This window comes from Parus major, chromosome Z, assembly GCF_001522545.3.
Source record: "Parus major isolate Abel chromosome Z, Parus_major1.1, whole genome shotgun sequence".
Taxonomy (NCBI): Eukaryota; Metazoa; Chordata; class Aves; order Passeriformes; family Paridae; genus Parus; species Parus major.
In genome coordinates, this window is record NC_031799.1 from 12,989,260 (window position 1) to 13,012,861 (window position 23,602).

Genomic DNA, 23,602 nt, shown 5'->3' on the forward strand with positions numbered 1-23,602 from the left:
CTTGTAGAGATCGCCCCAAAGAGGATCCCATCCAAATCAAGAGTCAGGATTCATGACCTTGGTGGGTAGGTTTGCTGCCCCAGGATCAGCAGTGCCATGATGTGATGGTGCTGCTCCCTAGTCTCTCTACCCCTTTCAGCTCCACTGTGAAAATAATCTGCTGCACAGTTAAAATCTTCATGGAAAAAAGTCATATATTATTGCTTTCTCAGAGGGATTGTTTTGCAATAGGTCAGATAGCTTGTTTGATAGAGATATACTCAGGGGTGATTTGGATAAGTAATTACTAGCCATGACCTCTCCACTTTTGGAGTTATCAGTGATCATTCCCCTTTCTCAGCTTCTCTGTGATGGGTTACCTCCAGGCTTTTGTCATTACAATATGGCAATGCTTTTTTCAGATTGGATGAGTTTTGCAGCTCCACATCCAAAGAGGTCTGAGGCTTTCTCTGTAACTTTGTCCCACTGGTGTACCACTGATGACTTTCCTGCACAACTGAGGAAAAGTACTTTGGAAATTATAAATAGACTTTTGTGAAGCTGTGGTTTATTTTATATTGATCTGCAGCTTCTTCTTCTTGCTGCAGCAGTTAACATGTCCTAAAAATGCTGAATTGCTCTTAATGAGAACATGGATATGCTGTTGCAGAATAATTCCACCATCCTTCAGTTTTATAGCTAGCAGATTTATGCAGCTGGGTTTATTTTTCTCTTTTTCCAGGCCAAAGGTTGCCTGAAGACAAGAATCTGAAAATGCTGGTATTAATCAATACAGAAGCAGAAAATCAGCAATACCAGCCTGTAATCCTGAAGAAGTATTAGCACTACAATGAGAAGCATCTCCTGGTGGAACTGAGAGTTTCAGCAGTGGTTCTGCCACACAGGACAGAAAAATGGGTTTGTGCCAATTTAGTCCCAGATCTCAGCTCCTGCCTTCTGTTCCAAAGAAGTCCTGAGCCATTCTCAGCTCTGTCCCCCACCAGTGTATAAACACAGCCCACAAGACAAGCATCTATGATCTGAGAAGAGCCACGTCCAAGCCTGATGTTTTCCTTCTCGCCCGACTGGGCACTGCAGTCAGGAAAATGCCCAGGGCTCGGGTACTCAAGCCCCTGTCTCTTCGCTCAGATTCATCCTTTTCACTGGAGTTCATTATTTTAATTTTTCAAACAGAGCAGCCATGTGATCTTCAAGTTGAAATAGAATGTAAAACAGAGAGAACGTACTGTGAATCTGCTGGGTTTTTTTTTTTTCTGACAGGAGATGTGTGATTGGCAGTGCATTAGAAACTGGCCAGAACACCAGAGGTGCTGATGCTCAGCAGTGGCTCTCTAACACCATTCCCCAGCACCATCTCTGCTGTGATGTCTGCTCTGCTATTCTGGTCTCACTTCCCCTGCTGGCGTAGCTCAGCAGAAATGGGCACACACACTTCTACTTCCTCTCCTCCCCCTAAGAACAAGCCCAGGCAAGCAGGAAAACTGATGAAATTTGGGCAGTCTTCCTTGAGCAGAGGATTAGTAGATTGTTTAGGATTAGTAGGGTGCCAGAAAGAGGAAAGCATGGGTGATGGGTTTTATTGGAGCAAATGCAAGATGGAATTAGGCAAAAATGAGTGTCCAGTCAGAGTGTCTAACTAAAGTTTGTATTTTTAGGCTATTAATGGACAAGGTAGCCTTGCCTGCTATAGCATCACATAGCTTGCTTGTTTTTGGAACAAATCTTAGTGAAATCTTACAGCTCATACAGCCAAATTTTCCAAACAGGTAGTAGAAACATGATTTTGCAGGATATATGTATCAGATCCAATTCATAGCCTTTATTCACTCACTGCTTGAACAGATGAGATGGAATTTGTATTAAATTAATTTAAACATTCTTAAGTGGCATGAATGTGTTGCTTCCATGGCTTGTCTTTGTTTTTGGGTGATAACATATAAGTTTGCTTTCCATGTTGTTTTTGTTCAGTTTCTGCAAACTAATTCTCCTGGCTGCAGTTTTTGCTTTTCTTGAAACAGGTTTTCCCTGCACTTAGTTTTCAGTTACCTTTTCTACCTCCGTACTATGTACTTTCCAGCTACAGAACCAAAGGAAATATTTAGGAATTTATCCAAATAATATAAGTAATTGGAATTGGCATCTACAAACAAATTTGATTAATTTAGACAATCCAATCTTAAAATGGAAAATCCCTGTGTGTACTGTGCTGAGGTGTCACAGCAGTATATTGCTTGATCTGCCAGTTCTTTAAAAGACTTCACAGTTTTGCTGCTTGCCCTGAAACACCTTGCAGGTAGGTGCCTACACATGGGACAGCCAGAAAGGAGGGGACGCAAGCTGCTTACACATTCGAAAGTGTATGTTAATAAAAGATTCATCCTCTGAAGGATAATTCAAGCCTTGCCACTGCTGGGTGAATGACTTGCACACTACATGAACATTTCTTGCTCCTTCTTGACTTCATTCACAGCCTTGTGGCTTTTTCATCCTTTCTGCAAAAGAAGACATTACTCCCTGGAGAAGGTAGTGCTCTCACCCAGCTCCCTGGGCAGCAGGATTGGTTAGGTGTTTTCCTGCAACCAGAAAGATGTACTTTGAGTCCTACTGGACAGGGTTAGGAGCTGAACCTTTGCAAAATCTCTCCCTGCTGAAAATACAGGGAAAGAATCATCATCACAATTTTTCAAAGGCGGTGTGGGGCTATGCCACTTCTATGTTGAAAACAGCACAAACCTACATACATGGTGACATCCTTTAGCAGCCAGGTGGGTGGGCACCAGCTTGTGAACCTCATACAGGCACAGGTTGGAGAGAAGCATGATGATCTGCACTACACCAAAGGCAGCATTTCCCACCTGTGCAATAGTAGCAGGGGCAATGCGCGAAAGCACTACAGCAGCTGCAGTCTAATAATCTATCAAGGATTTACACAAATTAAACAGTTTTTCTCTGGATTGCATGCTCAGGGGACAGTTTTAGGAACATGGAAATAAAAGTTCTAGTTTTAGACTCTACTGCTTCCACTAGTAAGTAATGTTCTGCTTGCTTCTGCAAGCCATTACACCAACAAAATATAATCAATAGAAAGTATCATGGGAGGCAGATGGAGAACCCAGTCACCTTGAAGGCAAGGATTTCTCCCATGCCCTTACTTCTAAATGTGTACATAAACATGTGAACCAGACACAGCGATTTTTCATAACACAAACACAGTAGCTACTTTTATCTTTGCTGGAGCCTCAAAACCTGATGTCATGTAAAAGCATTCAGAAAAGGAATTTCTTCCCCATCCTGGTGTTCTCTGAAATTTCTCCATTTAAAGCTGCCAAACACACTGTGGTATGGATATGTTAAGATCCCTGGTCTCCAGGAGCAGATGGCTATGCTCAGAAGAGGGGTTCTGCTCTCAGAAGACTACCACTGTGCAGCACAGAAATGATGTCCTGGTCAAATCCCCTCCCATCTCCTCTGATCCCAGCCTTCTCTCTGGTGGGATGGGATGAAGAGCAAAAAAGGCATTGGCTCTGCAAAAGCACTGCTCAGGATAAGGGAGACATCCCTGAGTTATCAACCCTGAGATCAGCACAAATGCAAAACACAGCTCCATACCAGCTACTGGGAAGAAATTAACTCTACCTAACCCAAACCAGCACAATAGGCAAAATGGAAGACATACAAGGTACCACAAGACTTCTCAGATATGCCTGTAACCAACTTTGCCCTCTTGTCAGAGGAAAACATAACCTTCCACATCTGTATGAGTGGATTTCAGAGCTGCAAGATTGCTGTATTATCTCTGGGGGTTTGGCACTTACCTTGTAGCCCCCTTCACAGGGATGTTGGATTTTGACCACACATACACATTACTGAAGAGCTTCATTTCTGAGAAAAACATTGCGTATTTTTTAATGACTCTAAACATTTTTCTTCACATTTATCAACCTGCTTTCTGATGATACTGAAGAGAAAATGATTCTATGACACATTTATGAATGACCTTATGACAGGTATAGAAGGATGACCCCACTACACACAGACATTTTCATCCCTTTGCAATCATCTACTTTATCATTCAGTAGGTGGTTAATGGAATTTGTCTTCATGTGTCATCTAGTACAATTTTCAGAGTGCAGCCACACGCTAACATCGATGATTAACATCTCAAATGTGATCAGTTCTACAGCAGTTTTAATCAAAAGGTAAAAAATCCCTTCTCTAAGGACTACATATGCAGTCCATTATTTAACTTGATTGAAAAACAAGTCATTTCGAAAATGAATGTGATAATTATGTTTGAGATTGACCCAACAGAGACATCAGTGAGAAGAGAGAACATGTAGAATCCAGCTGTTAACTGATTTTTGAGCTTCATTATTTCTGTTTATCAAACCCATCTACATTCAGACAAGACCTTGAGTTTTTGCTGTGTGCTGAGGTGTGACATACTGGTGTGAACACAAGCTAAACTTTCACTTCTCCCAAAAGCAGAACAGAACACCACAAAAAAATGGTAACAGACAAATTAATAGACAAAATCAGCCATTTCAAACCTTTATTTATTGTTTTGCAAATACATAGGAAGTACTTTGATGTTTAGTTTGCAGAGTTTACAGCACAGCTATGTTTTCTATGGTTTTTTTCTTTTTTCAGGGACAAAAAGTCAATAAAATATAAAGTGAAGTCCAATGTAATAATATAGTAGAATCATCTTCTTCAGGACAGAGTATCAACTGTCCTTGTATTGTGAAGTGCTGTCAAGCAGGGAATGATTTCAGTCCCAATGAACCTTCATCCCCACAATACTGACTATTGCAACTACTGCTCAGAGTATACTTTACCTGTGAACGACACCTGTGTCCACAGAGAGGGAAATACTTAGGAGTGCTTTAATTTTTATTTTTGCTTAACAAATGAATTTTAGATGTGGATTCAAAGCTTGTTGCAATTAGCTTGTGCGGACTCATGACATTTTCATAACAATACCAATATTTTACCACAATCTTTTGTCCTCAAGGTAAAAAAAAGTCACTGTGACATACATATCTTGTCTCCTGTTGCAACAGCATCATTGCTGTATATGGAGAGAGCCTGTTCTCCTTTTATCCCCAATTTTCAGCACCATGGACTTCTGCTTTCTGGCATTAACACTGACACAAATAAGACACAGAACTCAAATGTACAGCAGGTATGACAGTCTTCAAGTACTCTTCCACACTCTTGATCAAGTGTGATCCCCAAGTTGAAGAAAAACAAATAACCTCTTGCACAGACCTTAGCTTCTTTTTCCTCACAACATCCCTGTGAGGTAGGAAGAAAAACATCCCCTTTTCCAGCAACAGGAGACAAGGCAGAGAACACAGCTGTCATTCCACAAGGCAGTAAGTGGAGAACCAGAAAACTGGAAATCAGGAGTTCTTGGGTCCTAATTCTTTGATTCAGAAACCAAAGTGCTAAACTCCCAAACATTACCAGGTCATTAGTCTTTTTATAGCCATGTATTAATGACAACAATGGCTGCTGTGCGTGTACCAGCAAAGCAAAGCCCTATGGCAGAAGCAGTATACACCTGCTCCTACCCTCAGACACTTCTCCTGTACTTCACAGATGTGTAAATGTTCGCTGTAATTAACTAATCAGTCCTACAACTAATGTAGCATAGGTAATTACAATAGATCAGCATTTTCATTTATAGATTTCTTTAAGACTTGCCCATCTACTTAAATGTTTGTGTTCTTTGGTCTTTTTGTTTTTGTGGGGTTTTTTCCCCTCTGGATAAGTTAACAGTAACTGCCTCCCCCTGTATAATACTTTTTGTAATTCTCCCCTAAAACCATCATCCATTTTGGGTACTCTATACAAGAGCTTTGACTGAAGATGAACTAAATGCTTTCAGGGATTATACCCATCCCCTCAGAGTAGCTCTTCACCCATCTCTGGCCCTGAAGGCAAAGACAGGCACATTTTGCTGTGTACAGCAGCACAAGGGTCAGAATTGCCACTGATGTTTCTTCATGGATTAGGGAAGAGGCCTCTGGGCCACTCTATTCAAAAATGAAACTGTCTACAGTGAGCTAAAATAGTCAGGTTTTATTATATACAGATTATTAATCTTCAAAACCTCTGTATGCAGAACTTGAGTCTGCTTTCACAGCAAAATAAATGGTCAAACTTGTATGGAATGAGTGAGTAACACAGGGACTACATCTAAATAGCCTAAATAGAGAAAACATGTGAAAACTAACATGCTGTGTTAAGATATCCTGGAGCACTACAATAAATGCAGTTTCAAGTCTTCAATGCAAATTACATATCAATCAAATCACCTCTATATGTTAATCATGAAATTAGCACTGGTCTTTCAGTGTACAACACATTTCTTTCCCACAGCACCAGGTCTTGACTATAGATTCAGGCTACACAATGGCCTACCACCCACTACCAGCCACGAGTTCAAGTCACAGCTTAGTACTATGGGAATACTTTTGTACTGGCATAATGGTGTTTACAAAGGCATTTTGTTTATTTCTTTCTGGGATGAAGGGTAGTCTGTTATGATATTGACAAGAGATTATCAAAGAATAGTTTAGGGTAAGTGCAACTATACAATATAATACCTCCAATCAAAGCAGTTTTACTGCTGTAAAACCCATGTGTGGATCAAGTCAAATTTTGCAACTGTTCCATGAAAGAGAAGCATTTAGTGTTTTAGAATGGAAAAATGCTGTACAAAGGCTAGGTACAAGAGCTAAATATTGCACAAGTTTTCTGTCTGGTTGCCCAAGAAATACGTCACATTCATTCCACAACACACATTGACTAGGGTGAATCCCTTATTCACTTAGTATTAGAATGCCTTTCTATGTCAAGTGCTTAACATGCTTGTTACATGTATGATAGGCATTATGTAAATGTTTCCTTGTGCATCTACATTTTACTTGTTTTTCAGTAACTTAATATGCTCCAGTCCTGATGTCACACATTATGTCAGGAATTATTTTAACTGAAGTGTTTTACATGCTCCTATTTATACAAATGACAGAAATGACAGAAACCATTATATTGCAGAGAACACTGTATTTTAGTAAATGTCGATTTCCAGTCAATTCGTGCTCTGTATAATAAAGACATATTGTACTGATTTGGTATGTGAGATCCAAAGCTGTTATGCTATCTGTTTGCAAAAGTAACAAACTATAAAAATGATTTTGTAATTAACAGGGAAAAGAAGGCCTTCATCAAAATTACTCTCAGATAATGTCTTTTTGCTTTGATTGTCTCAAGTTATAATGAATTTGCATTCCAAACTGTTTAGATTTTGCTGGTACCTTGACTGACAAGTGGTGCATATTGCTTTTACCCTTAACCATCTGTATTCCCTTCAGAAGAATCTTCAGAGTGTCCACAACCTTCTCTTCCCCTGCTTCTCTGTGAGACACTGGAAGGACAGACCTGACTCCAGAAACAATATTCATTTGGGAGTTGGGGAGGAGCATTACATCTGGAGAATAAGAGCAGTTCACATGGGAAATTGTGCAGCTACCAGTTGTCTGCATGAGGACAGACACTTTTTCATCTTCCGCCTTCACACTAGCCCTATTCTAGCTTGTATGACTGAAATATGAAGGGTCATAGTTGGACCTTGGGAGGTGTAGGCCTCTCAATACCAACAGCCACACACTGTGGAAACAGCAGATATATTTAGGTCCCAATTATTTCCACTGGTTTAAACAATTTTGTTACAGACCAATGAAAAGGTTCAGGAAAAGGAACATCCATATTCCAATTATCTCTCTACAGGATACATATATTTGTTATAGATCACTCCAGAAAACAAAAACCCACACCTTTACAGGAGAATGGACATGATAAGTGCTGCAGTTCCAGAGCAACAGGTATCAGGAAACACAGAGGCAATCATAAGTTTTACATGTTTTTTTTCTAATTCTATGTAAAAATACCTAGTATTTGGCAGACACACTACAAGGCATTTTTTTTTTCTTTTTTACAATGACCATTAACATTTTACTATAATATGATTCAAAACTTAGAGAATATATTCACCAACCCAATAAAGTTGCTAATGTTATGAAAGCAGAATACAATTAGGCTTATAGTCACAGCCTGAGTTTAACTATCTGGAAACTACTTAGAGAGCCCTTAAAAAATAAGAAAAGGAAAAAAAAAAGTAAAATTGCAAGACAGTCATCAGTTTCTTCCATTTGGAAACAAACCTTCTTAGGAATTAAGCCCAGTCTGTAATTCGCATTTAAATCTGCCTCATTGGTATTAGTTTCGGTGAAACCTAGCGAAAAGGAGGGAAAAAAACCAACAACAGTTGTCATACAGATAAAGATCTAGCAGTCCAGCCCACCATTCACTCCCACCTGTATCAGCTATGTACCACTGAAGACTAGACACTATACTTATCTAACCTGCCATATTTGCAGTATGTCAGCGATAAACACTATCACAATTAAATTTTCTGATGCAAGAATAAAAGATATGTGTGGTGCTAGTATCCAGACTCCCAATTTCATTTATTTTGAGATAGGTTATTGGTGTAAGAATGCAAGCATACTAAAGTTGGGCAAAGGAACCTGTACTTGCACCCTGCACAGTCTTCTGTACAGAAACTGTCAACTGAGTTTTAGAACATGCATATTAGCAGGGGATATGCAAAGGTATACATATACAATAAACACTCTGAATCTACTGTATGTGGATACATTTGATAGGATTATTTGTTTGATGATATCATACAATATCAAATTTATATTTCCTTTTTTTAAATGTCTTTCTTCCATTCACTCAATTTTATCTGTTTAATGATTATATAGTTAATGAATTCCAATTTTGATTTTTTTGAAAAAACTTTGCATTTTCCCATTTCCATTTATTTTTTAATAAGGATGCATTTATGTATTCTATTGTTTTAATTCATTCACTCACAAAATTAAGTAAGTGATATTATAAGGTGTACAGCAGACAAAAAATGAAACACAGTAAGCCTAAATGGGAAGGTAGATGAGGGAAGAAGGTGTAAATAGGAACAATACAGAGAAGACTTTATAGACCAGCAGTAGTTAACATTTGCTTGAACTCTCGCTCCAGGTCTACACAAAACCCCTGAAGAACAGGTCTCCACAGAAGATCCAAGCCTCTTTTATTACATCCTCTCCCCAGCCCAGTGCCCCAGATCAGTAATAACTCATGTGATCTTACTTTTTCAGAATGAAAAACAGTTCTGTGGCTAATCTGGCTCCTAGTTGATTAATGTGCCCCACAGAAGCATCACCTACTGCATCCTCCTTAACCCATCTTTTTCAGTTAACAGTACTAAAGAAGCTATTAATGAAAGAGCATTATACAAGCACCTTTTCAAGCATTAATGCCTCTTTCTTTTAGAGGTACAGGGCTGTATTTTCTCTACCACTTAGATTTCTACCTGATCTTTCCTCCAGCCGCTATGTATCATCATTTACAACCTTATGAGAATAGCCACAAAGGAAAACTTAGTTCATGAAGAATGTGTTTACTGTATCAAATGGTAATGAAACATTTTCAGTGGATGGCAACAATTCATTGATTTTTTTTCAAAGTTGTGTGTGAACTAGAATAATAAATACATTATTTATCAGCATTCCTGGATTAGTTCCAGAAATGTTTCAACATTTCAAAGTCCATGTTACTATGTGCCTCACTTTATTTGGGCTTATTTCTGCCACAGCCAGGGATGGTTCCATTGAAATAAAGCTAAACACTGGAGGATGAAAATAGAAGCACTAAAATTTGTATTCTGCAAACAACGACAAAGGCAATTATTGGAGAAATTTCTATTTTTTCTGATATTGTAGATTTCATTACCATCAAAACCTCAAGCATTTTACATTTGATGAGCATATTACATTAAATGTGGTGTCTGCACATCTGATGCTAACAGCTGTCATTTGTGTGTACCACTATCCACTTCAGACGGGTCTGATGCCCATGAGTCTGATGTGCCATAATATCTGCTCAAGATAATGGAGGTGGTGAGAGCTCAGCACCACACAGAACTGGACCCAAACTTCTGCTCTAACTAAAATGAGATTAAATAAACAGAAAAATGCCAATGCAACAAAATGGCTTGTGCTTGGAAAACAAGGAGTAATCAAGTCTGAAATACAGAAAGCATTTCAGGACTCCCTGAGTCCACTGCTTTAAATCCCAGTAGAGACAGTCAATCGAGTATCACCCTGTGCTAAGAGCACAGCATTAAGTATGGGCTGAAAGGGCTTAATGCAAACTGTATTCACAGTGCAGAGCTTCAGAGTTGCTACTTTCTTATGGTACCTCCTAAGCAACATATTCTTGAAATAATTTCATTTACAGGAAGAACACCTTGGAAGCTTTGAATACTTTGCTAATGCTAGATAGGTAATGTCTAAGTTTAGCTAATGCTCTGGGAGGAGCTTGCCTTTGCAGTCCAATACATGGCCTCTCAGCTGGTAAGAAGGTGCCTGGGCTCTGGGGATTGCTGCAGTTCAAGCCTGTTGAATCTCTGATTCCCAACCCAAAGTACCCTTTTCAGCTACACAAACAGCCCTGTGCTTATTTCATTGAATATCTATGAAGTGAGCATTCTTTAAGGTTCTGATTCTGAATAAGGCTGAATCCTGGTAAGTTCCATTGACCTTAACAAGTAAGCAACAGCAAGTTACTGTTCAAAAATTTAAAATGAGCCCCTAAAAAAAAAAAGAGAAATAAAATAAAATAAAAAGCATATTTGTTAAATTAATAAAACTTGTTTATCTCTTATTAACACCTACTTTTTCATTTCAGAGAAATGCAAACCCCAACTCAAACATCAAATATATATATATATATATATATTATAAAAATGTCTTCTTACAGGTTTTTGCAGCAGGGGTTATTGATCAGGAAAAAAATCCCTCAAACCTCCATTTAAAAATCAACTCAATCTTGCAACAGCCTCAAAAGAAAATGTTCCTCAAAGGAAAATATATTTCCAGAAAATAAAATCTATATTCTGTATCATTTTGAACTCAGTGGTTGAACTTGGACAGACATTTCCTTATTAAATATACATTACCCTTGGCACATGTTTTTTCTATACTCCATGTTATCTTTGAAGAACATTTTGAAAAAACAAGCTTTAAGATTAAGGGGAAAAAAAGATTGTGGTGGGGATTTGTGACTTATCCTGATTATTTTTATAATTAAATACATCTGCAAAAGTATGTTCTGTCACGGTCTCATCAATGGTAAAAGGCAGTACAAGTCCAAACAGATTGCCTGCCAAGGTGATCTATATGCTAGGCTACAGCAAATCTTATTTAAGCATCCAAGATAAGCCAACATTTTGTCTTCACAGCACAGTAAAATCGAGGGCGGATTGTTTATTTTTTAAATTATGCCAGTCTATAATGAAGATTGTTGACTCTAAATCATGTTTCTTTTGACATTTTGTTTTGCAAATGTTCTTTGGGAGATGTTTTTCCAAGTAAGTAAGCAGGCTGTGAAATGGAATTGTATAGTCAAACGTGTCTCAAATATGGCCATATAGAGCATGAAGTTCTCCTCTCCAAACAGGAGTAGTCTACATGGGGTGAGGCAGTTACAGCCTCGTTGTATACAAAGATACAGCTATCTCTGAGAATCTCATTTTTAAGTTCATTTTTAGTGAACTTAGAGAGACATCTGTTTTATTTCAGATCATACACTGCATCTACTGGGAAAAAAGCCACTAGAAAAAGGGGTCAGCTCTTCATTTTCCCCTGATTAGTTCTGAGTTAAACTGGAAAAATATATGATCCTGCTTTTACAGTGGCAATACAATATCACTAAAGCTCCTGTCACCAATATAAATAAACCCAAGATGTCTCAATCAGTGAACATAAATAATCACAAGCACAACTGTTACTCTTGCAAGAAAGCCTGAGGCAGAGTTTTGAAATGTGAAAAGAAAGGACCAAGAATGCTGCAGTCTAAATAACTGCCTATCACTATGCTCAAATCCCTATTTTTTGAAATTCAAAACTAAGCAAAGAACCTGTAGTTGTTTGCTATATATGAAATTCAGGCCACCAAGGGTCCAATATTACATAACAGCAACCCAGCCTTGTTGTCAAAGATTTCAACAGAAGATCTGGTAACGATTTCAGTGACAGCAGGACTGGGACACCATGGCCTGGAAGCATTCTTTACAGGATGAGTGGGGGGAAAAAGAAAGAAACAAATAGTGAGCTTCCATGCCAGAGGTTTAATAAACAAATAATTGAGGTTCATGTCATGCTTTCAATCTGCAGTGCTGTAGGGACTGTGGGCACTCTTGTAAGGAGCCATCAGTACATCATCCTGACACCTACATGTGCTCTGGCACAGGTACATGCTTTGCAAACAAGCATTGCTGTGCAAGCATTTATGCAAGCCACCGCTTTCAAGGTAAGTACGGGTAAATGCATAAACCAAGAAGCATCTACATTTTTCATGCCCACAGCTCGTGATTTCATGCATGACTGCAGCAGCTGAACAAAGCAGACTGTTCTGGAGTTCACTTTCTGAAGAACTAGGAAATGGTGCCTGTGAAGGGTCCCTTCCTGATCCTAGAGCAACATATCCCAGGGAGCCAGACAGCACATTGTTCCAATACCTCTCATCAACTCCTAACTGCAGGCTACACTAAAGATTTGAAGTTTATATCACTCCTTTGTCACATTTCCAGGAAAGCACCAAGGAACAGTGGGTGGTGTTAATCTTTTCTTTGGATCTAACTGTCTTGTCCTATCATACCTGCTGCAAAGCCTAATCTCATAGCCTATCATTTTAACCTTATCACTTCTTTCTCTGAATTTTTTGTTTGCTTCTGCTTTCACTGCCTTGAGCATAGGCAGCTGGCCTTTACTTCGGGAAACACTACTTAACTGAATAGGTATCTCTTGTTCATCTCACCCAAAAAAACCCCAGTTCCTTTCAAACAGGCAGGTTTGGAATGAGTAAGGAGTGTTTTCAGTGTCTTCTGAAAACAGCAGTCCTTTCCTGTAGTTTATATCTATTTAAATGGTTACTAAATATTGCACTTTCAAATTCATCAGGACGTTACTCCCCAGATTAAATCCAAAAGAACAAAACAAAGTGACTGCAATAGATATAAACCTAAAAGGTAAATTTTTATGTTTTACTTCTGGATGCTAGCTGCTTGACAGGCAGATCAGCCTAAGAAAAAGTAGTCCTGACATTATCAAAGTTCTAAAATAGTGGTAATTTTTTACTAGATCAAAGTCAGAAGCTGAATGAATCATTTCATTTCCACACAGAACTGCTGTATGTGGAAGGTTGCTTCCACTTTAAATTGAAAAATAATAATGACTTCCCTAAAATATTACATGGAAAGTTAGTAACCCAACAAAGTTAGGTTCATCAAAGTGATTCTGTAGCAGCTTTCAGCACTCTGTAGTTGCAGGCCACTAGTCTTGAATCCAACATCTTTTTCTTAGATAATTAAAGATACTTTCAGCAGTGAACAGACCTTTATTTAAAATACCTAAGGAGAAACATACACAATCATATATAGTTATCAGAAATGGTCTCTTATGGACACAGGAAATACATTAAATTTCACAGGTTTATCGCTTAGAAAGTTTTCTTACTACCAAAAATATGCTCAAAGCCTTAATAAAAAACCCTTGCCCATACTAAATGCTTTGCAGTCTGTCAATTAGGTGCCATAGCCATGCAATGAAACTCTGCAAAAAGGAGTACTTTACTTCATTACTAAATATACCAGAACTATTTTTGCAGCACAATTTGTACACTGTTATACTTGCTGCCCTTGCCAAAGGAGGCTTGAACTGCTTCAATCTTTTCTGAAGATTTTGAAATGTTGATGTAGGGACAGGCCAAGAAGAAACTGTATTATCAACTGTGCCAGCAATCAGTTACACTCTAGAGTGCTACAGCTTTCCATTAGTAAGGCAGTTTTGTGTTTGCACTGTATGAGACTTAAGAATGAACGTGAACGTCAAAAGGCAGGGGCTTTCTGGATTAATGCAGAGCATAAGTTTCATTTGTACAAGGCAGTCTTACAGCAGTAGTTCATGGGTACTACCAACACAGAGGGGACCACTGTAGTCACGCCTGTCAAGAAGACTCATAACTCCACCTTTCCATGCTAAAGATAGCATGGAAACTTAGCTACAGACAATTAGGCAAACTAACTTATACAGTGAGAAAATAAATATTTATCCATCTCTCAGAAATTAATCATCTCCCATCTTCAAAGCATAGAAGTTTCCCTCCTGCTTGTCTTTTTACTCATAGTTATTTCTCCATCTCTCCTGTTTTTCCAAGCTTCTGATGTTTCTGACATCATCACATTATATTAGCCCCACATTATCTTTCATTGTAAATCCCAAAGGTAATCTATTCAGTCCTCACCTATAAATATGAAACTTCAACTACAAACCTTCATGTGATATTTGTGGAGAATGTTTGTTCTGACTCAAAACTGTACTGGTTTGTAAAATTACTTACTGTAAAGTCACAGCCAGTGCTTTTCTTGATATCATCTACTGTCAGCCCTTCCCAGATTTCTATGAGGGTCAATCCCTTCTTCTTGTCCACATCAAACACTGCCTATTAAGTACAAAAAGCACAAAATTATTTTGTATTTTTTAAAGAGAAAATGGGGATGTAAATGCTGCAACATTGTACAAAATGGTGTGCTGAAGTAGATAGAACTCCTTCGGTAACATAAGATGCCACTTTTCACTTTCATGACTGATCAATAAAGACTTCTGCTACATTTATTTGTACCAAGAAAGAGAATCTAGAATGTGTTAGAATATCTAGAATTTACTATGTGTTAGTTTTGTGGGGACAAAGTACAACTGTTGATCACTGCAGCAAATGAGGACCATGCCTGCTGTGCCAATCTGGTGAGAATGGGAGGTTCAAAGGAAAGCACTGAGATGTTCTTTGCTGCAAGACAATGTGTCTTGCAAGACATTGAAGAACCGAGAAACCACAAAATAAACAGGGTAGGAGAATGTCTCCCTCATTTTTTAATTTCATTTCATGGCCAGCAGAGAGATCATCTTTGGCTGACTATAAGTTTCTCCAACAGCTATTGCATACCCAATGCAAATGCTAGAATTTTTAGAAGCTAGCAGTAAAAGACAAGATTCCCTGCAGTATTTTTAAAAGAAAGAGAGGAATAGACTGAAGGAGCAAAGGCTATTCTGTCTGATGTCTTCATAAGATATGCACTCCACCTCTGAGACTTACAAGTACATCGAATAAAAATACCTGTAAAACAATATGCACTTAAATAGTGTCTACCAGAGGGAGATACACAGGTTGCAAGCTAGTTGCTAGGGAAACCATAAGGTCTAAAGTAATTTTCCCTAAAAATAAAAGTTTAGTAGCAGAAGACTGGCAAAAGCTTGAACTTATGAAAGTGAAGTCCTAAGCTTATCACAGAAGTGTCCTGAAGTCTGCTTGTACTCTGGGCACATGAAACTGCTTTTTAGGAGGCTGGAAAAGGAAAATTTCTTTAAGTCTTAAAAGAGAAGCTGGGCATAAATAACATTTCAGGATGCTAGTGTGGAAATAGAATTTGCAACACACTATGTTGTTGCACATTAGTATCATTTCCTAATAAAGGCACAAGATTTGGTAATTGATGAATATTAGAGACATTTCTACTTGTTTGTTTTCTATTAGTCCTTGTTCCCTCTCATGTTCTTTGTACCTTACATTTGTATGTGGTCAGTTGGTAGAAGACTAATTAAAAAAATTCCATACTTAAAAATAAATATCATATTTTAACTAATTATTTTCACATTTTGACATATTTTCCCTTACTTTGTGAAGAAAAATAATTTAGAATTAGCAATATCACACCATGAGGAAGCAAATTCTTCATCAGCACTTTGATGCATTCTACTTGGCATGATAGATGGCTCACAGAGGGACTACTCTATGTCCTGGAAAATGTAAACACCAAAAATAAAAGGAGTATGATTACAGCAAAAAACCTTAAGTCACTTATTCTTTGCTGAAAAAAATTCACTGATGTACTTTGAGCAGCAGCAGTATAACTGCTCATGTGTACTTCCACTGGAGAATAAAGTGCTTCACAAATGGAATCAAGTAAGGACAAAAGAACTAAAGCTCTGCTACAGCCATAGGTTTCACTGAAACAGTGTGTAATATACATGAAAGAAAATGCCAATTGTGTGCTCACATATGTGTGCTCTGCTGAAAAAAAAACCAAAACAACAAACAAATAAAAGGACAAAAACAAACAAAAAAACCCTACTAAAACCAAACAATGCCCCTTTGCCTCCCCAGGCGATTACAGCCATATTTGAACATCTGCAAGTCAAAGCAAATTTTCAGAATACTTTGGGTGAAAAGCATTCCTGAAAATAAAGGAAAATAACACTTTTCATGCCTGTTATATACGGCATCTTTGTTCTGAAGGCATCTAAGGGTACAGTTCAGTATGCTAGATGTCAAAACTTTTAAAGTGAAAGTATTTTTTCCCTTTTAAAGGGAAAGTATGAGCTTCAAAACCTCTGGACCTGAGCTCCAAGGCCATATTTTCCTTTTGGTGGCAACAGATACTGAACATATTCTTCACTTTTGCTAAGCTTTGCTACTGTTTTTAAGGATAGAGGAAGAAATTATTAAAAAGGAATCAAGAAAAGTACTTTACCTTTTCTGTAATGATGCGGTCAACACATTGTTTTCCAGTAAGTGGTAAACTGCATTTTTCCAAGATTTTATGGACATTGCCCTGTGTTTTACAATATAAAAATATTAGTTTTTAAAAAATTCAAATATGTTTATGAAAATCACAGCTGTAGCCATTCAGTGTTATTTAAACATTCAATGTGCTCAGGACACTCTTCAAACTCACTTCTATGGCTGACTGGTAAGACCCTTACTGTGCCACTGAGTGGACTCCTGAGTTTAGAAGTCCTGCACAATGCTGCTTAATAATCTGCCCTTCCTGCTACAATGTGAGGACAAGAGAAACATGGAACCTCACTGATGACCCATGAAGGACAACAATTAGGGAACAACATTATGGGCAACATATTTTCCTATCTCATCCTTTATCACAAACAGTATGTGCACATCAGCCACACATAGAGGAACTTCAAATCCCCAGAGTTCAGGTGCACAGTCACTCTCTCAAAACAGTAAATGCAGTTTATTTACCCATATTGTCTCTGGGAAAGTCCTTGTCTTTTTTTCCTTTATTTTTTTTCATTTTGTAAAAATAATAGCTCAAAAATGGCTCTAGATTATACTAAGTTAATGTAGGCTGCAAGAATTCTGAATAGATACAAGGCAGATGGATCATTGCTTTTTTTTGGTCAGTATCTGTAAGTGTTTCACAGAAATAGCATTAAGTGCACACTTCTAGTGTAACCCCATGGTTTGATTATTCTGTCTAATTATCAATTTTCAGTTATGCATTTCAAAACTCTCAGAGTATAACATGTCTCATTTCACTATTTAGAATCATCAGTTTACCTTAAGGCTTAATCAGGGGCCATCTTATAGCCTGTTTGACTCCTGAGTGATAACACAATGAGCAATCCATGTGATTTTGAATTTATCTTTTTCTGTGAGGAACTATTTCTTCATTCTAGTTACTTTCAATTGATCTACTTATATCCTGTTCATCTTGAGAATGTCCTTGTGCAATTTGCCTGAGCTAAGATTAATCTGTGCTATTTGTAATATCTTCAGTAACATATTGGATACACTTTTCAGTCCTGTGAAATGAAGTGCCTCTTCGTGGTACCTAACTGAGGTTGAAACGTATGGATTTAACAGAGGTGACAGCTTGACTGGCTCCTGTGACCCTGAGAACTGATACATTTGAGCTTCTTAACACTTGAGCTGAAGATTATTGTATTACCAGCTAGCCTTAAAGATGAAATGCATTTCCTGATCTTTTCAAAGGTTGGACTCAATGGTCTTAGAGGCCTTTTTCAACCTAAATGATTCTGTGACTTTTGAAAGATATCCATCAGGGCACTGTAAGAAGAGGGATTTATGGAGCTGCATGATTTTCACCATCTGAATTTATTCAGATTTATTCAGGATTTGTTCAGAAAAAGGAAAAGACTATTGTGTGGATACATAAAACCTTAGGTGTTCCAGTCTGCTTTAAATAAAAACTCCTGTTGTTGAAGAACAAAAGTGTCCTTAGTCTTCCACAACACTTTATAATCAGAACTTTTCACAGTATGAGAAAGTAGTTTTCAATTCAGAGCTCCATGTTTCAGTCATATCCAAATCAAGTGCTTAAAACCAGTCTCCATTCCGTTTTTCTGAACAGTGTAGACAACTCATTTCACAACAATAACCAGACAATTGTTCCCAAATGGAACAATTACCAGCCCTTTACTGTGTTTTGCAAAACATGTCAGTGGTGGTATGGGGGTAAGAACTTGACTTCTAATTCTCTCAGGCAGTACTTAGCAAATTAGACACAAATGCACAGGGACTGTTTAGATGTTAAATAACAAGCTTATATTCTATTATTCTTTTCTTCATGCCTATGAAAGAAGAGGTAATTTAGCAAAAAATACATTAAGAAAAACTAATGAATTTGATGTAAGGTCCATTTGCCAAGTGTCTTTCAGTGGCCTAAACATATAGAGTAAAAATTGAAATATTCCTCTGCAGATATGCCCTCTTGGTTCCTGCTATGCTATAATGCACATATTTTCTGAGGCAGAGACTGCTTCCAGGCAGAGGTATTTAATTTGTCATTGATGAACTCATCCTCACAAAATAGTTTAGTTCCTTCTATACGGACTTAATTCCTTGAGATTTTTGCATCATTCTGCTATCATCCACAACTTCATTAGCTGGCTGTGGAAAGTGTTCTTGTTCCGATTTCTCAGTCAGTTATCCCTACTTCATTCATGAGGCAGTGGCAATTCTGCATCCACCTTCTCCATTCCCTCATCATTTTGTGTACTTGTCTGTTACCCTTCCTCAAAAGCAGTTCTTAAACTGAAAATTCTTCTATAAACCTGATTTCATGTTTTCTCATATATCTTCTGTACATCTTGGTTTTCATTACATGTAAAGACTTAAGTAATTTAAAATGTAATTAACTTGGGACTGAGCACATTTGTTTATATTTGTAACATACTTCATATCAGAGTTTTAATAGAGCAGAATTCCTTGAGTATTTATTTGAGTGGTAAAACAGCTACTAGTTCCACCATCATAATTTAGTGTAAATTATATTCTGCCTGTGCTGCAAGGACTCAGCCTATTTCTATGTTAAAAAACTGCAACATATGTACTGAAAGAAGGGCTATTAAAATCTTAGAAAATTTACTTTAATGTTTCACCAGCCATTCCTATTATTAAAAGGAAACAAGCAACCAAACTTGAAAAGGATTAGAAGATCCTTCACAAGATCATAAATTATACAAAACTAGCACAAGAACTACCACTTGCAGCACCTCTTGAATATGTTGAAGGCATTGCCCATACCCTATGTCTTCCACTGTATTTCCATTCATCAAATCTTGACTGCTGTTGATTTACAGGAAATTTTCATGTCTGATGGCAGATTTCCTGTTTGTTTGGAGAATAAGATTACAGAAACTTCCCTTTACTAAAGAGCCAGCAAACACAAGAGACTGTCTCAGTACGTGCAGCCTTGCTCTTTCACTCAATAACACACTGGACTTCGAGCAGGATGAAGGATTGCTCCTCTGATCAGACAGTCAGATGCAGTAAGTTTTCAATAAAATATGCAGTGTAAAGAATTGAAAAGCCATGAATAGAAAATCAGCTCTGGAAGTTATAGTCATGCCCAGCAAAAGGCTTCTCACTTTCAGAAGTGGCCTCATGGGTGCTATATTTACTTGGCTATTTAAAAACAAAATAAAGGAAGAGCACCTGAAAACTCTAACAGTATTTTTGATCTCTAAGCACTAGATTTCTACATGACATCATCTTCACATCTGACCAAGCAAGAAGCATTGCTATGAAGACCCCAGAAAAAAGGCTAGGTAAGAGGAAAAGGTGCCATTTTAAAAGAAGAATAAAATAAAAATATTGCATATTGTTAATTTGGCAATGCGTTCATACAAAACCAGAAGAAATAATTAATGAAAACCTGTAACTGGCTCTCCAGAAGTGCATGCCAAGCACACCATGCATAAAAGTACCCAAAGTAGGTATGCATATGCCAAAATAAATAAATCTCTGCCTGACCAGTTCAAAACAGTGAACCTATCTCTGTCTTCGTTCTTTTCCTGTTTCAGTACTCCTACAGACAGAACAAAAACTACCCAGCAAACAATCTCCAAACACTGTTTTGGAAAAATATTTTAGCAATAGTAGATTTATAAGAAAAACTGGTTTGAATAATTATATTGTGTGTGGACTCTAAGCCTAACCTAATTCCACAATAAGTGGACATTTAGCATAAATATTTATTCAGATCCCATTAATACCTGAAGTATATGTCTGAGCAAACGGATAACTCCCTATGTTACTACAGTTTTTGGGGGACTGTGTGATAGTGATGCAAATCATGAAGCTTCCTAGAGAATTAATTTTATACTTTCATTTATTTATTTATGCGTATGAATATGAAAACTGTCACATTAAACTCAGCCCTGCTACTCAAAATTTGCCCCTTGAGATCACAGTTTAGTATAAATTGTGAAACTACTTTTTCAATATATGTTTGTTTTTATTTTCAAGTGAAAATTAATTCTTCAAATTAAAATCAAAATTAAATTAATTAAATAATTAAAAAACCACACAACTGTTAATAGATTTACTCTCATATTTACATATTTACTATAGTTTACCATGAAAATTCTGACAAGAGATATTACTTCAAAGAATACAAAATTAATTATTGTTGCAGACATAATAAATTTGGAATAATCGAAACATAAAAGTTAAACAAAAAGTAAATTCTTAAACGTTCAGGATAGAGATTTTTGCCCTTCAGTACATTTTTTTCTCCTGTGGTAGAAGTTTCAAATGAAAAGCTTCCTGTGATATTTTGGGTGAATTTCTATCTAGAGCATATACCTATATCACTGCCCCCACAAAGTCGTCTCTAGATTAACCACTCACACATTATGATGTAAGGAAGCCTGCATCTCATCATGCCAAAAAATATATTCTATTAAGCCGTCAGTACCAATTTGACTGGCAACTTCAAAGCTAAATATCTTTCCATCATAACAAGTACTTAACCATGAGAAACCACATTTTTCAAATTATTCTGAGGCAAAGAGTAGAGTAGCATCTAGTATGGCTTTGGCAATGGCCACCCCCATCAAATTTGCTTGGAGTAGCTACAAAAATGTGTGCAGCTTTTAAACATGAAGTGAATGTTTCATTTTTTTTCCCATGGTGAATGATCCATTTACAAGAGGGAAGGAACCATATTAACCTAGCCTCCAGTTGCATCACCATAATAACTAACAGCAAAGCTGTCCAATCCTCACAAAGTAGCAGAATAAATATTCCTTTTTTCCCTGTTATCTTTTGTCGTTTGTGCAGCTCAAAACATGATTTAGAAAGAAGTGGAAGAGCCTTACCTTTGCTGAGTGCTCCATGGTGACAACCACTTTGGTCTGTGCACTGGATACCAGGTCCATGGCACCCCCCATTCCTTTCACCATCTTACCCTACAATGAAATTTTTAATGGAAATGTAATATTTATTATTATTATTACTATTACTATTATTATTACTATAAATAATTTAAAATATAATACTGTGGCTGCAAGCGACAGCACTAGATAACCAACTTTTCCTGTTTTGAAAACTCACCTATTTCATGACCACAGTATTCAAACACCAACAGAATGAAAAGAGCTGTCTCATTCTTGGCTCTATATGATGCAAACAGGAGAAGAGTGATGAGTAGAATGAGGATAGCCACTGCCACGGCTGTTACCCTGGGGTGTAACTGAAATCTTACTAGTATCATTGGCTTAGTGGAAGCACTGACACTGAGGAGCAATGAATTTAGTTCCAATGATTTGGTCCCTTGAAAAGCGAAGTGTACATCTTCCTGTTGATGGAAATGTCACTGCTTCCTCAAAAGAAATCTCTACTTATGAAATTCAGCAACAAGAACATCTGAACACTGTATAATCCACCTGACAGTTTAGAAAGTCTCTTTTATCACTTTATCAGCATAAACCAATTGTTTTTGTTCTATCCCAGATGTCTGCAGAGGTCATTTCAGAGTATGGGCAAATATATAAATATGGCTCAGTATTCACTTCTGTTTGTCCCTCAAAACAAGCAATGCTTTCAGCCTCCGGACTCATTCTTCTCTTAAAGTGTGTTACAATTGAAGATGTTATCAAAGCAGGTGTCTTGTGGTGTTCAGCTACCTCTATTTTTACTTTCCGTAGTACTATGGCATTCAATCCTGCCTGCTTCCATTACCTTAAACTGGATGCCTCTGATCTTGGAAGATAAAGAGGTCCAGACATGACACACTACTGACAGGTAGTTCTACGTGTATTAGCAGAGCAATCATTTTTGAACAAGCACTGGACTCCAATAACCAAAGATGGCAAACACCTCACATACCAATCCAGAGCTGCCAAGAAGGAAAGAAAGCAGAGTGGAAGAGAGTTTAGTAGGAAGCATGATACAAGGAGGGTAACAAGGATGGTGTAGGGCCTCCTCCTCCTTGAGGAGAGGCCATATGAGGAGTGGCTGAGATCAGGTCAGCCTGGAGAATAGGAGAGGAGACCTTATTGCAGTTACAACTTCCATTATAGGGGAAGGGGAGGGGCAGGCACAGAAGGTGGTTTTCACCCAGGGCACTGGAACAGACTCCCAAGGAAGCAGTCACAGCACCAGCTTGAAAGAGCTCAAGAAGCTTTTGGACAATGCTCCAGGAACATGGTGTGACTCCTGGGCATGGTGCTGCACAGGGCCAGGAGTTAGATTTTGATGATCCTTGTGAGTCACTCAGAATATTCTGATTCTGTGATTCTGTCAATTTTACAGATTAAAATAAATTAATTTCTGCTTCACATGGCTTGCACTTGCCTGTGAGTGGTTATGTGGACAGTAATACATTTACCATTACAGATATAAAACCTAAAAGTTTATGTTTAAATTCCTGGAAAACTTCCTAGTACAAAGCTTTTCTCTTGTGCTTCCTTTTATCAGCTATGTGATTCAATACTTTACAAAGTATCAGTACCTATGGTCCATGACAAAAAACATATGGAAGAGACTTATCTCATTAAACTGCCAGGCCAGCTACTTGTTAAGTCTCTAGATCATTATGGTCTCTTATGTAATGAAGGCAGTTATATTGGTTTGGCATGGCCTGGTTTTTGGTAGCAGGTAGGCCACAAAGATGCTTCCAGTGAGAAGCTGCTGGAAGCTTCCACCATGTCCAGCAGAGTCAAACCCTGATGGTTCTGAAGAAGGACATGCTGCTGGACAAAGCTGGGCCAATGAGAGAGGCTGGTAACACCTCTGTGATGACATTTAAGAAAATCAAAACAAAGGCACAAGGTTTCAGCTTCTAGTCAGAGAGGAGGAGGAGGAG

General features: G+C 37.8%; 1 protein-coding gene across 1 annotated transcript in view; it reads right to left on the bottom strand.

The window, feature by feature from the left end:
• Nucleotides 1–4,538: 4,538 nt before the first annotated feature.
• OXCT1 (3-oxoacid CoA-transferase 1) overlaps nt 4,539–23,602 on the bottom strand; it is an 85,001-nt gene continuing 65,937 nt past the window's right edge. Inside the window, exons 14-17 of the mRNA XM_015652686.3 lie at nt 21,615–21,704; nt 16,721–16,801; nt 14,533–14,634; nt 4,539–8,302 (exon numbers count right to left, since the gene is read on the bottom strand). Of these exons, the coding sequence (XP_015508172.1) occupies nt 8,267–8,302; nt 14,533–14,634; nt 16,721–16,801; nt 21,615–21,704 (309 nt within the window). The 3' untranslated portion in view covers nt 4,539–8,266. The remainder of the gene's footprint in view (nt 8,303–14,532; nt 14,635–16,720; nt 16,802–21,614; nt 21,705–23,602) is intronic.